Source organism: Zootermopsis nevadensis, unplaced genomic scaffold, assembly GCF_977971745.1.
Source record: "Zootermopsis nevadensis isolate Lab colony 2312 unplaced genomic scaffold, Znev_1.0 Znev_ptg000030l, whole genome shotgun sequence".
NCBI lineage: Eukaryota > Metazoa > Arthropoda > Insecta > Blattodea > Termopsidae > Zootermopsis > Zootermopsis nevadensis.
Window position 1 is genome coordinate 21,874,320 of NW_028259162.1, and position 15,675 is coordinate 21,889,994.

A 15,675-nucleotide genomic window follows, 5' to 3' on the forward strand; every position below is an offset into this window, starting at 1 on the left:
TCTGAGAGAGAAAATATGCCGTACTAAAGTACAACAGAGGCATAGGCATTGTTTTTTTTCGACATAATATTTATTAATAAACGCTCGCCAGCTTACCTTCATATTCACAAAAAAAATCTGGAGCGAACTGCAATGGAATGTACTTAATTCCAACTTTTATGAGTAAAATGTACGAACATATGTTGTTTCGAATTTTCTCTGTTATTTAATTCATTTATCGGAAATTTATTAACGAGAAAACGGAATATTTTAAAAGCAATGCGCGCGTGTTTGTGTGTCTCTTAACTTGTTGACTTTAATGTGAAACGTATTAACAAGGAAAGAGTTTGAAGGTTGAGATATTTATTTCTTATCCGTGTTTCTTTGTTTGTTAAAGTTTCTACTATTTTCCTTGTACAAATAATTTTAGCCCTTCAACTTTTCAGTACGTGGCTGATTAATGTTCGTAGTTCTTCTGTTTTAAATTTACTACGTTCGTCAGAACTTGTCGTTATCCACTTCCGGACACTTTCAGTTTTCAAACTTTTTTATAAAACAACTTTGAATTTTGTCAGGGCATGATTATTCTGCTTAACGTTCAGAATTTCTTCTTCATTTATTTCTGTATTCCATATCAGTATATAATGCTCACTCAACTTTTCTTTTGTTATTAAATTCACCAGTATTTACAACTTTCTTATATTTTTAATTTGTTAATATTTTGCATCCACTTTTCGCTATTTTACAGTAACTAACAAATCTCTCTTAGCTCTATCTTCTTATGGGTCGTGATGACTTTAATACTACCGCTGACATTCTATTATAATTAATACAGTAATTTATATTCTTTCTTCCTACATATTTTTTAATATGCTTATGTTTTCTTAAGATGGTAAAGTTGCGTCATATTGTGATATAATAAGTATATATTAAATCTTGTCCGTCTAATCACAATAAATTCTTATTAAATATTAAAATATTACAATAATTAACATTTAAAATATTTAAAATATTAAATGATGTTCTTTATCGAAATATTCGATTTACATTAGACCATCATTTTTCATGTTTTTGATGGTCTAATGTAAATCGAATATTTCGATAAAGAACATCATTTAATATTTTAAATATTTTAAATGTTAATTATTGTAATATTTTAATATTTAATAAGAATTTATTGTGATTAGACGGACAAGATTTAATATATACTTATGTTTTCTTTTCAAGAATTGTCCCAAGTTCTTTATTCCACGTTCTTATGCACAATTCTTCTTTTTATTACTTTGTATCGAGATCGCTCTTCTGCTGTTATTAGTTCTGCTCTCAAATTGTTTTTTTTTTTTTTGCAAAATTTTCTTTACATCATCTGCGAAGTATTTCATGTTTTATACCGACTGCTTTCATACAAGTATCTTATATTCTTTTCTTCCAAAACTTGTATTTTCAGACTCTTCCTATCGCTTCACTGATTTCTGATTAAACGAAAGTAGCTTAAAATGTACCAGTATGGGAATTTATTCAATTTATTTGTGTTTATTACAGAGTTTCACACATGTCGGTCGGTTTCTGTCTGTAACACTGATACTTCTATATATATATATATATATATATATATATATATATATATCACAATCATAAGCAGATATTTTCAAGATCTGTACAGATGAACAATCAGACCATCAGAGTTGCAGGACACCGTATTTTTTATTCTGCTAGCGGGTTACGAACCCATAATCCCAGAGGTCGAACGGCGCAAGACAGTGCTCGGTTCAGAAAGCGTGTTTGTTTGTTTTTTCTTATGAACGCCTCAATAAATTTTCTTGTGCAAAATTGAGGACTGAAGAGGAAACAGTATCACCGGTCGTTTTATTAGACAGCGCCTGTCATACGCGGAATTCCGTGACAACTATAGAATTTTTTTTCAAGCTATCCACTTAATTCGGAGGTAGACGACCCTAAACTCATCCGGGTATTTTTTTTTTTTTTTACGAAAAGTTGAAGAACACGGCACTGTGTATCCGGGGCGGAATCACATTACAATTTGCACTCCTCCACAGAATCCAGATCTCTCTTTATATATTTTATCTGCCAGAGTTTATTTTATCCTTTCATTTGTCAATGACGTCTGTTCTTCAGCAGACGAGACAATGATGGTTAAAACAGAGAGAGAAAGACAGGGGGGGGCTGTGAGTGAAGTGGGCGGAGGGGGGTGACGACTTTCAGAAAGTGTGAGGAGAGACCTCTCCATAATTCATGAAGTGATCCCTGCCCGCCACAAAGTTTGGTACAAACTGGCGCTGCCACATGTAGTCAAAGTTTGAAATATCACATGAACGAGAGATTTTCATCAAGCTATTACGCCTTTAGTGGTTCAAGGGAGGAACGTTCTCTGGTTCAACATGGCTTCCCGTGAACTCTGCATCTTAAAAATGTCTAGTAAAGGATTCGTACAGAAATTGAACAAATGAACACTACGATAATCCAAGTTACACATTACAATCTTTACCTTTCTAGAGTACAACAGACGTCTAATTTCTGAGGCTTCAAACCAGCTCAATTTCAAAAAGACGTCGTAACTAACAAACCAACAGATTAATCATGCAAATGGCACAATGTACAAGTTTTTCCTCTTACTATATGACTCAAAGTTCATATCAGCCGGAGTCCTTACTAAAATAAAATCACTGATTCAAATCTGTCTATCCAGCACAACGAAAGCAAATTCATAAAGCCTATGTCACTGTCTACACACACGTAAGCGTCATTTTAATTAGTTTAGTAATTTATTTGAGAAACGTTTTAGTATGGTCTCCCATGCGTTTCCTCCGGGTACCCGAAATCCGTGCCAATTATTGGCGAACAACTGCACCGCGTTATTACCTTCTCCGTTCTCTATAATGATCGATTTCTTCGTCACCCTGAAATTCAAATAATGCCCCCCTCCCCCACATTTCCCTGTACGACCCTCAATTTGTGTTCCTTATCACGTTTCAGTGGTAATAAAACCGGAAGATCTTTGTAACAATTTAATTTTAAATTTGGTCGAGAACTGTTTTGGGGACGTGTTTTTTGGAAGAATAAGAGAGCAATGGACTGAACACTGTCTTCGCTGGTTCTGCTAGAAAGTTCATTCAAGATTCATTCTTGTCTCTGCATCGCAAACAAGGACATGAAAGTTACAGTGTCCCGTCACGTCACGTCTCTCTTTGCTGTGTGCAATCTATCTCAACAAGAAACCTCCTGCTACTTCCAAAGCCATTGTTTCTCGTATTGCAGCCTCGGGATCAACTACGAACACCTTGAGAAAAAAAGTGAACACGCGGTCTATAAAACAAGATTGCACATGGAATTTCAGTTCGTATTGTACGCAACTCAATTTCCAAGTTTCAATACAAGTTTTCATAACTTCTATGCCGCCGTGCCTAAAATAACAAACGAAGTACGCGAGAGTTTTTACATCGCACAACGCGGCAAATTGCTTCCCGAAAGCAGAAATTCGAGAAGGAATCATAACATTAGACAGGCCAGAAGTTGTGAGTGGAAACGCGTACTTTTATCGGGCGACGAATAAGAATGTTGAACGTGTCGCGTCCTTAAGTTAAGGCCTCTGTGACTTAAACCGGAATACACAGGAGAGTGGAAAAATTAATACGACGCGAAACAAAAAACGAAGGGATCATTAAATGTCACGTAACTAAAATGCTACAAATTTCGTCCGAAATATTTTTTCATTCATTGCAAAACATTGAAAGTTTTCTCTTGGTCGTAATTTGTAGGTAGACAACCAAGATGTTGGAGGGACATACTATTTTTTTTTATTTAGTGTTCTGTCTGACGACAGGTCCATATGAACAGGATCCTTCCATCCTTTTCTCGGACTGGGACCTGTTCATATACGTTCTTGGCAGATGATCCACAAGTGGTTTGCCATTGCCTTCTTCTGTGTGTGAATGGAGTAATTGTTGGGATGCCACGGAGGAAAACTCCGTGTTGCCTAGACCACGGCCGTGCCCAACACAAGCTATAAATTCGGGCACCGCCGGGAATCGAACCCGAGACCCCCAGGATTACAAGGCCAGCGTTCTAACAGCTAGACCACCGTGGCGGTAGCGATTTCCCTCCGAAGACAGCGCCTCGCAGAACGTCTTCAAAAGCGAGGAAACGGTGTCGAAAAATATCGAACTTTCGAGTTCTGTCCGTCTGTTAATTTTAATAACTACGTCATAGAAAACTGACTTTCCTTCGTAATTTCAGTGAGACCTTTTTAACTGTAAACAACATTAATTATTCAGAGTGTTAAAACGCTGTGGGTTGCTGTGTGCTCTGGTTTGTGACCCAATGTAGTCGTTACCAACATTTCGAAGCAACATTTCCCCACCCACCCATTTATGATACGCGGAATCGATATCCAGAAGACCATGACCCAAGTTTTAACCGCCGTGAAAACGTCAGATGTTGAAACCACGATTTCTGACAATGTTTATCGTTATTAACACTCCTCAGTGCAAATACTACTTCGAATATTTTTTCTTTGTGAGACACGTTCACGGTTAAGGATAATTCTGCAAGAAGTGAGAGACAATTGACCTGAACTGTCAAGAGTGAGGCACCTAGCTGGTAACAGTGCGTCAGTAGGTAGGAATTAATGGGCGGTGTACTTACATTTGGGTGGGTTGATGGGGATGCCGGCTCTGTACAAACTCTCTTCATCCGCCCAGTCACGATTTCTCTGCACAGTTCTCAAGCTGAACGTCGCCAACAGAAGGGACACACACACCAACACAAAACTCTTTCTGGTCCTTGATTGAATCACGTGACATCCGAGTCCGACCAGGAGACAGTAGCCGACACTCGGGATGTAGAGGACGCGCTCAGCGACGACGAAGCCGACGTAGAAGAATAAGTTAGTGGCTGGTAGAAAGGGAAGCACGATAAAGGCGAGAGACAGAAGAACAACTTCTGAGTTACTCAGGTACGTGTTTTCGGTTGAACGCAGTCTTAGAGGATGAACATTTCGCTTAGCGCCGTCAGAAATTATCGACTGGTGGGAGAATTTTGGAATTCCGTTCTTGCAGCAACAAGGAGAGGAGGACGTTCCCAGGATTGGGATCGTGTTGTTGTTGTTGCTGTTTCTACACATGACAGAATGGTGATCCAGAAGGCTGTGACGGCAGACAGGGCAGGGTGAAAAAGTCTTTACAGCGTCGCCGACGTGTGTTGGGGGAACTGCTACGCTGATGTGACCGGCGCGTCGGTGCGAATTCCTCCGCGGCCTGTGATACGCCTGCGTCTTCTGCTGCTGAAGAAAATTGTTTTTTAACGCGGCCAGGTTCCAAAACGTTCTCTTCGTGACCTGATAAAGCAGGTAGTAGAAGACCAGGGTCACTGTGCTCCGAGGGTCGAATATAGATGTTATTCTGGGGATTGCGTCCATCGACCAGTCGAAGCTTAGCCACCGGGGCCACAGCAGAAGACCGAAGTTGAAGACGGGGAGATAAGCGAAAGTGAGAAAGCGACTGTAAAGGGATGGACAGCGCGCGGCCGGGTTGTCTGCAGTGGCGAACACCGGCGTCAGAGTCCCCATGAGGTGCAGGCGGAGTTGTACCAGGACCAGGAGTGCAAGGGCCAGGCACCCCACACTCAGCTGCAACCCGCGAAACCGGCTCTGAAACAGAAAAGAGAAAATGATCCACAATCAAGTTCTGTCTCAAATCTTATTAGACACTTGAAGGCAGAGTTAACAAATCACTGGCTTTTAGAATCATGCAACGTCTCACCATTACTTCTGACAATCGTTTCATTTTAAGACTAAGTTGTCACGATATATTAAGTTCGTCAAAGCTATTTTTTTAATAGTATCTCACGAATAACATAAAACAGGCAGGGCATCCAGTTTGGAATTAGACCGGAATCAATCCAGCGGTTGTTGAGGTGTACAAGATGGATCATTCATTCCGGCCATATTTCGCCCTAATAAATATTTAGCTAGTTACACGTCTTCATATAATATTTATTACAGACTTCATTATTACGACAGGTTTCGTCACTCAGTGTTTGAAATATTCAGTCAAACATTTGCTACCTGAAATCCGGCGTACTTCCACGAACGACATGTTGGGAGCCTTGAATGTGACCAAAATGTAGGTACGAAGCCCGCAAAGCCACAGTGTCAAACCAATTGTGCCGCACGGCCTGACATCAGATGAAGCGATCCCAGTTTTCAACAGGTCCGCAAACTGGATCTGCTGAGCGGCAATCACGGAGTAACAGCGCGGAAACGAGTCTAAGCACTGCGCTGCGACTAATCACGCCAGGTACTGCACGTGACCCTCTGGTGGAGATCTGACGGACTCTGCCGTCGTCTTAGGTCGCATTCGTCAGGTGCTTGGTTCGAATTCCGACTGACGTATCCTTGTTTATCTTAATTCTACCACGATAAAACGCACCGGAAATGAAGCTGACCACTGTTCAGAATCGGCGAAGCCACACCTTCACTCTTCACCACAAGTCTTCATGGCGTAGTGATTAATTAAGCACAAAAGCAAATGTACCGTCCGCTATCAAGGACATGGCTTATTCCAAAATCGCTCTCGAGTTATCATTTACGACGGATCTAACATATTTAATTTGACGTTAAGAAATCTTGGAACCTGACAGACAAACGCTCAGATACTTAAAACATTCCCTACTTTTCTGGAACCCAAGCGTTCATCACAGTGTTCACAACAGCCCACCACCTGTTTCTATCCAGGGCCATATATATCCAGTCCATGCCACAAATCTTTATTTACTTACAATCCCCTTTAATATTATCGTCGCATCTAAGCCCAGGAACTAGACAGCGGTCTCTCCCCTTCACTTTAAAGGACAGCACGGCAAATTTACGAAACCTACGTCTCTCGTGAAGTTTAATCATATGTACAGGATATACAGACCTAATGTCGAGTGATCGGGTGGTTTATAACAAACGTCCAATAATTATGATCTATTTTAAAACGGCTTACGGGACAGGATTCTGGCACAACGAAGGGGGACTGGGCAACCCCTCAGAGTTCTGAGATCAAGACGAACACGAACACATCCCAAACCGCAAGATACACACGTGGAGAGAAAACGGAGACCTTCGGAAAGTGTTGAACTATACTTGAAGGCCGTTTGCAGTGCAAAATAAATTACAGTAATGTTCCAGTTCTCAATGATGAGCTCGGAGAATTGGGAGTACGTACTTTCAGCTAACAGACGTCGCTTAAGAGACTTATAGGGGAAAGAAACAACCGATTCACGTAATTACCACTGAAATTAAAATAATAGCATCTTGTTATGGCTCCTGAGAACGCGAAGGTGGACTGTCTCCTTTGCTTGTATCTCAGTCTTACTGCTGTCTTTCTGTCGACCGCTGTCGACTTGTTCATCTAGAAGGCTCCAGGGCAATTCAGAATGCCTTGTCAGTTGCGTTCCTCAAAAACGCCGTGTTATGACCCAGATAACATGAGCTGGGAATTCCACACGTAACTGAAGAGCAGGTCAGACAAGGCCGATGTGCACGTGAGAGCAAAGTCCCGCGGGTCCAATCAGCAGTTTCCAGAAACGGTGTTTAGACACGAGAGTAATTCGTGAGGATCTGGCTCTGTGCGAGTTCTGTACTTTTGGCACGAGAGCTGCTGTCTCAGCGCAAGATGGGAACACGTGCAACTTAGCGTCTGCGGGCTGAGCTTAAGCTACAGCTACAGGACGACCTACGGAGACAAAGCGCTCTTTGGGGACAGCGGCAGTTAAGTGAGGTGACAACTGAGTCCAGTTCAGAAATTCACGGCTGCTATGCGTGTGTGTGTCTTAGCCCTGAAGATGGAGGCAAAATATTTCTCCGAAACGCTGCTATCTACCTACTAGTCCACACGGAATTGCAATCTAGATAATCAACACCGACGTCTTCACGGGATCGAAAGAGGGACCTCCACGCCCCCCTCGCCGTTACATGAACACATCCGTTTGCAGACAGGTACTGGGCCCTACTAGTCACAGAACCGACTTATACCATAATCACGCGAAAAGAAATAGTTTAAAAGCATTTATTTCAGGAACAAAGGTCGATTCCAAGGACGACATAGACGTCTTTATCTTCCACCTACATGTTTCCCATCGATCGCATTTTCGTTGAAATCTTCGACCCACATCCGATGACCTCCTTGTGAGCCCGTTCCATCCCCCTTTCGCGGAGTGACAGCTGGCAGTGCCATTACTACTGACAGACAGGGAGTAAGGCGAGGCACGGCAGGACTTTTCTTGGAACCGCTTCTTAAATAATTCGGCGTTCATTTCTCCGTAGTAATCGGCGTTACTTATTGCTTTTGACGGAAAGTTTTATTTTCCTTCCTGAACAAACCCTCGTTCAGTTGTTTCACCAAGACGAGCTGTGAGCCCATCGCCCTCAGTGGTTCTGATTCACCCACGATTCACATCTGCAATCTCCACTCCAATGACTTCGTGCACTTTTCTAACTTAACCTAAACTTCTGTGGACATTACCACTGCGTGCCATCACAATTGTTCAGACGTCATTACAGCTTGCGTAATTAAAGCTGATGGATTTCAAACTTCTTAACATCGACGTCTCACTACCTTCGATCCCAGTTCGACGACCAGCGTCTACCTGATGGGAAATTCCGCTCTTTCATAAAAATCAAGTTGCGTATCATTTTTGTCAAAATCATCCACACCTGCCACTTCATAGATTTTGTGAACTTTTACTCGTCTATTTAAAATCCATATGTCCTATTGCATTAAGCGAAGATATTCCTTCGTGAAAACCACGGTGGTCTAGCGGTTAGAACGCTGGCCTTGTAATCCTGGGCGTCTCGGGTTCGATTCCCGGCGGTGCCCGAATTTATAACTTGTGTTGGGCAAGGCCGTGGTCTAGGCAACACGGAGTTTTCCTCCGTGGCATCCCAACAATTACTCCATTCACACACAGAAGAAGGCAATGGCAAACCACTTCTGGATCATCTGCCAAGAACGTATATGAACAGGTCCCAGTCCGAGAAAAGGATGGAAGGATCCTATTCATATGGACCTGTCGTCAGACAGAACACTAAATAAATAAAATAACTGGCTTGTGTATTACAGAGACGTGCTGAAGAGAACGTACTGTGTGTGGACATTAACTTTCGGAAGGAAGAAAGGAATTAATACAAAAATATATGAAATACAAATTGTATTCTTCCGTCACACACAATACAGTTCGAAAATTTGTCTGTCAAAAATGACGGGGTAATTTGAATTGGTACTTAAAAACCCATGTTTATTTCAAAATTCAAGAAAGCAGGATATACAAATCAAAATTAAATTCTATTGTATAACGAATGATGTATTTAATTGTCTATCTCCTCTTAATTATACAATGTAATGCCAAATAATGTACTACAGTTTCAAATACGATCTAATAACGAGGTTACAATAATTGTACTTAATCGTACAGAAACACACGTAGGCACATAGTACGCCATGATAGAGTTACAGGTATTTAATAAGTTCCCCTTAACAGCATTGCCATGGCAACAGCTATAATATTATCTCATTAAACTCAAAATCCCTCAGCAGCAAATGATGACCAATCAGCCAAGTTATCAATCAAAATTTTGTGCTATTTATTACTCAGTACAAATTATTGGCATAACTGAGCGTTTATAAGGAACACGGGATGTTTTGTCGAATGACGTGGAGATACAGAAAAAGCGGGGGGGGGGGGGGGTTAGCTTAATAAATTTCAGCGACACAAATGGAGAATCTGAATCATGGAGTTTCTTATCCCAACTTTTGCACCATTCTGAATTTCCATAAAATAATAATTCGTTATCATCGTAGAAACAGCACGAGAATTTAGGTGTTATAAAAACACAAAGTCCATTGTGCTTTGAGGATAAGGGAGGCTTTGGAGTGAAATCGGAGAGAAATTAGGAGTCTAGAATGTGTTTATACAGGCTAAAGTCTGTCACACAGACCTGGCTGTTCCTTTACGAATACCGGGGCAGAAAAGACTTTGGTACACGACCAAGGATGAAAAACCATCTGCGTTATATTTTACAGCCATAATAAACGTCGCGTTACCAGGAACCCCTTAAAGTCTGTTGCTCTGATTTCCATAACAGGTTCGAAGAGGCGTACACATTATACAATTTGCGTCCCGTACAGGGGTGACCCCGAGCACCGGGTGGCTTTTAGCAGTTAACCCGTGCCGTAAAATGCTGTTCGCACCTGAACCAACTCCTGAGACTCTCGGGACACGTCGTGAAAGCCAGAGACTGGCGGGCCGAGTACTGGCGGGCCACGCTGCTCCGCACATCTGCGTGCTCTGGCTGAGAGAGTCGGGTGTTCGAATCCGGCTCGGAGCACGACTGTAATCTTGATACTTGCGGGGTGAAGGAGGAAAGATGGCGCCTGCCTTTAACGCTACGGACTTCCTGCATTCCTTGCAAGTCTCAAGATTACAGTCGCGTACTGTAGGCGCTTATGTGTTTAATTGTAAACTGTGGGACGACTTACGGTGGACTCAATGCGAATCTTAAATTTCGATCGAAACGGATTTAGGAAACTGTGCGATTTAAGGAGGCCAAGTCTCGTTGAATACGAGACTCGACAAAGCGAGTTTAATTCGGGTGACGAGTGGAGAGCTCACATTTCGCTTCCAAATGTATTTAATTAAGAGACGAGGTCGTGTAGCCCCGAATGATGAATGGTGACACCCTTGTAAAAATGTTTCCTTGCTCGTTTTAATGCACTGGGAGAAACCACGAAACCCTCACTCGGCGGTCAACATGTTGCGTGCCCCCCTCTCTGCCCTTAATTTATGGTGGTCTGTTGGGGTCTATTAAAATGATGAATTATATTATGGCAATATTTAAAAAGTTGGAAGTGAAGGGAATGGATGATTCTGAAGAGAAGAAGTTTCTTACAGCTAAATTCTGCACAGTTCACGCACAACCGAATGACATGTGACGATATCGATTCGTGATGAGTCGGCAGATATCAGTAAGGAAGTGGTCCTAAGCTCTTTAAAGTTTCCTGACGTTTGTTTTCTTAGGTTATTTAAGGCCATTTAATAACGCTATTTCACCGCCACGGTGGTCTAGCGGTCAGAACGCTGGCCTTGTAAGCCTGGGGTCCCGGGTTCAATTCCCGGTGGTGCTCAAATTTATAACTTGTGTTGGGCAAGGCCGTGGTCTAGGAATCACGGAGTCTTCCTCCGGGGGCTTCCCCGGTTTCTCCGTGGCATCCCAACAATTACTCCACTCACACACAGAAGAAGGCAATGGCAAACCACTTCTGATCATCTCTGCCAAGAATGTATATATGTATGAGCAGGTCCATGACAACCTGAAGAGGTTGGAAGGATCCTGTTCATAATATATGGACCTGTCGTCAGACAGAACACTACAAATAAAATAATAAAATGTGAGGTGTTATGGAGAGGATTACCGATAACAGAGTAGGGATGTGAACCAGGTACCATCGGGGCACAAATCCTGAGAAAGTAAAAATGAATAATTATATTTTATTCATCTGGGCCAAGACAGGAACCGAACACGGTAATGAACCTTTGGCTCAGTGAAAGGCGGGATCCTCTTGATCAACTGAGCGTACAGTCAGCTTCTCAAGGACTCTGCTTCATGTAGATAGGTAATTTACAGTCTGTGGTGTATTCGTATAAATCGCCGATGCCAGGACAATGGGACACATGTAGAAAAGTTGCAACCCGCGTATTATACAGAAAATTTTACCTGAAATTTAGCAGAACCAGCAAAACCATCACTTTAGCCTTAAAATAATATGCAAATTGTATAAACATAAATTTAAAATTTAGGAAAATTAAATAAATACGATGTGTGAGAATTTAATAAAATTGTTCTTGCTCTTCTTAAATTTTCCACTGCCATCGAAAAATTGTCTCCGATACACATTCCCGCTGTCAGACATAAATATCAAAGATTCTGACCCCCCAACAGATTAGCAACTGCTGGAATCTGAACATATCTTATAACGAAATTCGGAATATCGTATATACATAGCTTAGAACATTTTACAGGTTTAATCAGGCATCGAAAATAATAAAAAAAAAAACTGAATGCAGAGTTCGCGCTTCGCTCTAAAAAATTCTAACCCTGGCAAAAGTATCATATTTTTTTATAAGACGCTGTCTCACGCCGTTCAGATTTCAAGGAACCCACGTCAGATACAGTGCCTTCCAAGCAACGATATTTTTCCTGCATGCAGTCGCTCTGTTCGTGAAATGCCTTAAGAACGATTAATATTTAACAGAGCTGATAGTTCCGGCGAAATGTGATTAGAAATCAGCAGAACGTTTTGTACAGGTCTCGAACACCGAAACCCTTGGTTCGGATCCCATTGAAGTTGCTTTCGTCACACAAGATTTTACACTTTCGGAGATATTTCTTAATTTGAATAGACCATAACGCATAATCCACATAACTCCCTCGGGAAAATGTACGATAACAAATTAAGCGATGGTAAACTGATATTCATCACGTAGTTGCTTGTTTTATCTCTTTGGGGCTTAGTAATTAACACCAGTGATTCACATATTCCAAACATCTCAGAAAGTTTCTGTTGCGTACCTTAATAGCTTCTCACGCTCGTCTTTTTGCAATAATCCTGCTTCAATGTCGTGAATCCGCTTATGTTTCGTACCCCTATCTCTGGTTTATTGTCTCCTAATTCAGTTTTCTCCAGTGGAATAACCCCTAGGCCGCCAAACGTCACGTACCTCATTCCAGCGACATGGAATTATGTCTCTGATTACAACATTTCAGAGCCATAAAGTTCCTGTTGTCTCGTGTAATTTTATCCGTGTATCCTTGCCAGGTTTCTGAAGTAAGACGTGAGGAAAACTTAAGAAATTAACATTAAGAAAAGCCGATGAACGTTTGCTTACCGAATCCGATAAAAGTTTAAAACAGCAGTTGGAAATATACCGACAATACAAGAATATTCCATAAATAATTCATATTTTCCCACTTTCCTTTCAATATGTCGAATTACATGATCGTTGGAGCAAGAGAGTTAAAAATTAACGAGAAACGATGAACAATAACAGATCAAGATTTCTTGTTCTCTTGTTATCAGCTGGTGATATATATGACCCTTAACAGTGATACCAACACTTGACTAGGAAGAAAATAGGTGGAATATTTATACGGAATTTGGCGCTGTGTACATGCCAGACTGACAACAGCGAACAATGACTGGGAATAGTTCCAAAACTGCAGTATTGTCAAATCACGGAGTGCAAAAAAGGAGGGGGGTAAATGACTGTGGCTGGCGAACACTGTCAGCCTAGCTCCTTCATCACCAACCGATGTTTCACCTCCTGACGTAATGATAAAGGTTTTTACCACGGAGCAAAGCTATTCTGCCCGGACAATTTGCAAGTTCACGGAATACGATTACCCAGTCATATAATTCGACACTAAATAAATGCTGAGGTTTTCGCAGCTTCATTAAATAACTTACGATCCATCCATTATTCATGAAATATCCTCTGGTCTTCACCTGCTCCGTCACTGTCAAACAAAAATAATTCCCTTGAAACGTTTGTCAGTTATCGCCTTCGCTCAGAACAACGGCTGGCAGTGTTATTGTATTATGAGTCTTTATGTCCTGATCCAGGAAGCAGTTTATGAACTGTTGTGTAATTACAGCTTTAAAGTCGGGACGAGCTGCTACCTCAGAATTCCGCATCACACAGTGTCCTCGAAGTAGCAGGGAGACGACGAGTAAATTTTATAAAATATCTGCATACCAAATTCGCTAAATAATTTGCAGTTTGCGAAATTGGATGTGTCCCTACGGACGTTCGTACGGCTTCAGGCGTGATCGAGACAGGAATTATGGTCAGGTGCAGGGAGCGTAATCAACTTTCATGTGTGCAGTCAGCCATATTGAAAGTCCACATGCACGCACACACACACATGGTATTACGTTTTCCTGACATAAAAATCAGACCGCCGTCTTCGGTTCGGCTGGCCCTACGTGAATTTCGGTCGGCAGATTATTAACCTTTAATGGAATATCACATCGTACAGGGTGTGGCGATTATCGCTTTGTAGATGTATTCGGAGCAATTCTTAATTACAATCTTGAATTGCACACACACGTTCTCAGAATTTGAACTTTTGTGCAGACTTTATTGTCTTACCCCTAACAAGGAACCTTCAATGGACAACCACAATGCAAATGAGAACTTTAAAAAATAAAATATTAAGATATACGAAAGCGTGACAAGAAAATTAGTAATAATTACAATGTTTTCCTGTGCTTTAGAAAGCAGCGCGGTATGAAGACGTGAAGGAGTGTCGAGAAACAGCTGAAGAAAACCTTCACTTCATGACTCGATGGATGTGACTGTCCAGCTGCACGCTTCAGCCGTCTTACCTTCTGGGAAGGAGCCCTCTGTACCTGACAGGTGTGTAATTGAGCGCTAGAGATGTTCTAAACGCGGTGAGGAAACATAAGTTCTTGCCACTGCCGGACTGACAATATAAGAAAGGTGAAAATATCACTTCGATAGTTGTGCAAATGCTTTGAGGAATCCGCGTCACCCACCAGAGGGTGTTGATAAGCTCAGACCCTGCTAGTGGGGTTGTTCAAGTGTTTTCAACCCTCCATTCGGAGGGGTTAGTTTAGATTCTTACTCAAGATTTTAAAACGCAACCAACCTCACCGAATGACCTTGATATACGAAAGGAGCTCCGAGAGGAAAAACGCGAAATTATCGAAAAAGAACGACTCTAAAGAAAACGCTCCAAAAGGAGCGCGTTGCTCTAGTCTTAACATAAAACGTGAAGACTAGAAGTTAAAAACAACAACTCATTTTTCTAATCTTTCATAAACACAAGATGCTTACTCATCTAAGTAAAATATTGCCCAGTTTCACGTGTCATGCCACAACAAAATCAATCCTTAGACACCTTCATAACCTACTGTCTGGAATCCACTTTAATATTATATTCCCACATACGTCTGGGCGTCCAAAGTGACCTCTTCACTTCAGGCACGCGTACGTCTGCAAACGAATGAGTACGGAAGACCGGGGTCTTCTGGTGAACAAGCTGACCCCCACCGAGGCCGAGGATCTGCTGTTCCTCCGTTACTTCTTTCACGATCGGTCTGGTATCCCCCGCTCGGTGGTTCGACCTGTCTTTCCCGTATTCTCCCTCACGTACTTAGATCAGCTCCTATCCTCCCCGTCAAAACCCAGTCGTGGTAGAATTCTTTACTTCGTCATGAAAGTGGGCTGTGGGTCACTTCCAAGATCTGTTTCGTTTGTCTTTGTTAACTTGTTTCTTGCAAGGCAATTTCCATCGTTCTATTTTTGGCTAAGTAAAGACATTTCTTCCTTTAAAAAGATCTTAGTCTACAAACAATTGCATCTCACCTTTAACTAAACCAACAACGTCGTCTAATTTTTGATATAAATTATCATTTTGAAAACGACGTGATATTCAGGCATTTCCAATGGGAGAACTTCCATCCCAACCCTTCCTTTACCTGATCCAAAGGAAATGGATCGTTTAAATCGGATTTAAGGAACCGGGCAACGAAGCACATTCACAGTCCAGCTCATTGCTCCTGATGACATTTCCCTTAAAATAATTAGATGGGGAGGACAAATTATTCAGATCGT

The 15,675-nt window shown here is 41.6% G+C and overlaps 1 protein-coding gene and 1 long non-coding RNA gene across 8 annotated transcripts in view; one reads left to right on the forward strand and one right to left on the reverse strand.

Moving 5' to 3' along the window:
• The window catches only part of LOC147872220 (uncharacterized), a 94,554-nt gene extending 79,906 nt beyond the window's left edge, over positions 1-14,648 (forward strand). The window contains exon 3 of the long non-coding RNA XR_015537947.1: positions 14,313-14,648. This is a non-coding gene — a long non-coding RNA (uncharacterized LOC147872220). The remainder of the gene's footprint in view (positions 1-14,312) is intronic.
• The window catches only part of LOC110836352 (protein O-mannosyl-transferase TMTC2), a 745,449-nt gene that overhangs the window by 63,068 nt on the left and 666,706 nt on the right, over positions 1-15,675 (reverse strand). For all 7 annotated transcript variants that reach the window (XM_087359005.1, XM_087359009.1, XM_087359004.1 and 4 more), the window contains one exon: positions 4,642-5,644. In XM_087359005.1, the coding sequence (XP_087215131.1) occupies positions 4,642-5,644 (1,003 nt within the window). The remainder of the gene's footprint in view (positions 1-4,641; positions 5,645-15,675) is intronic.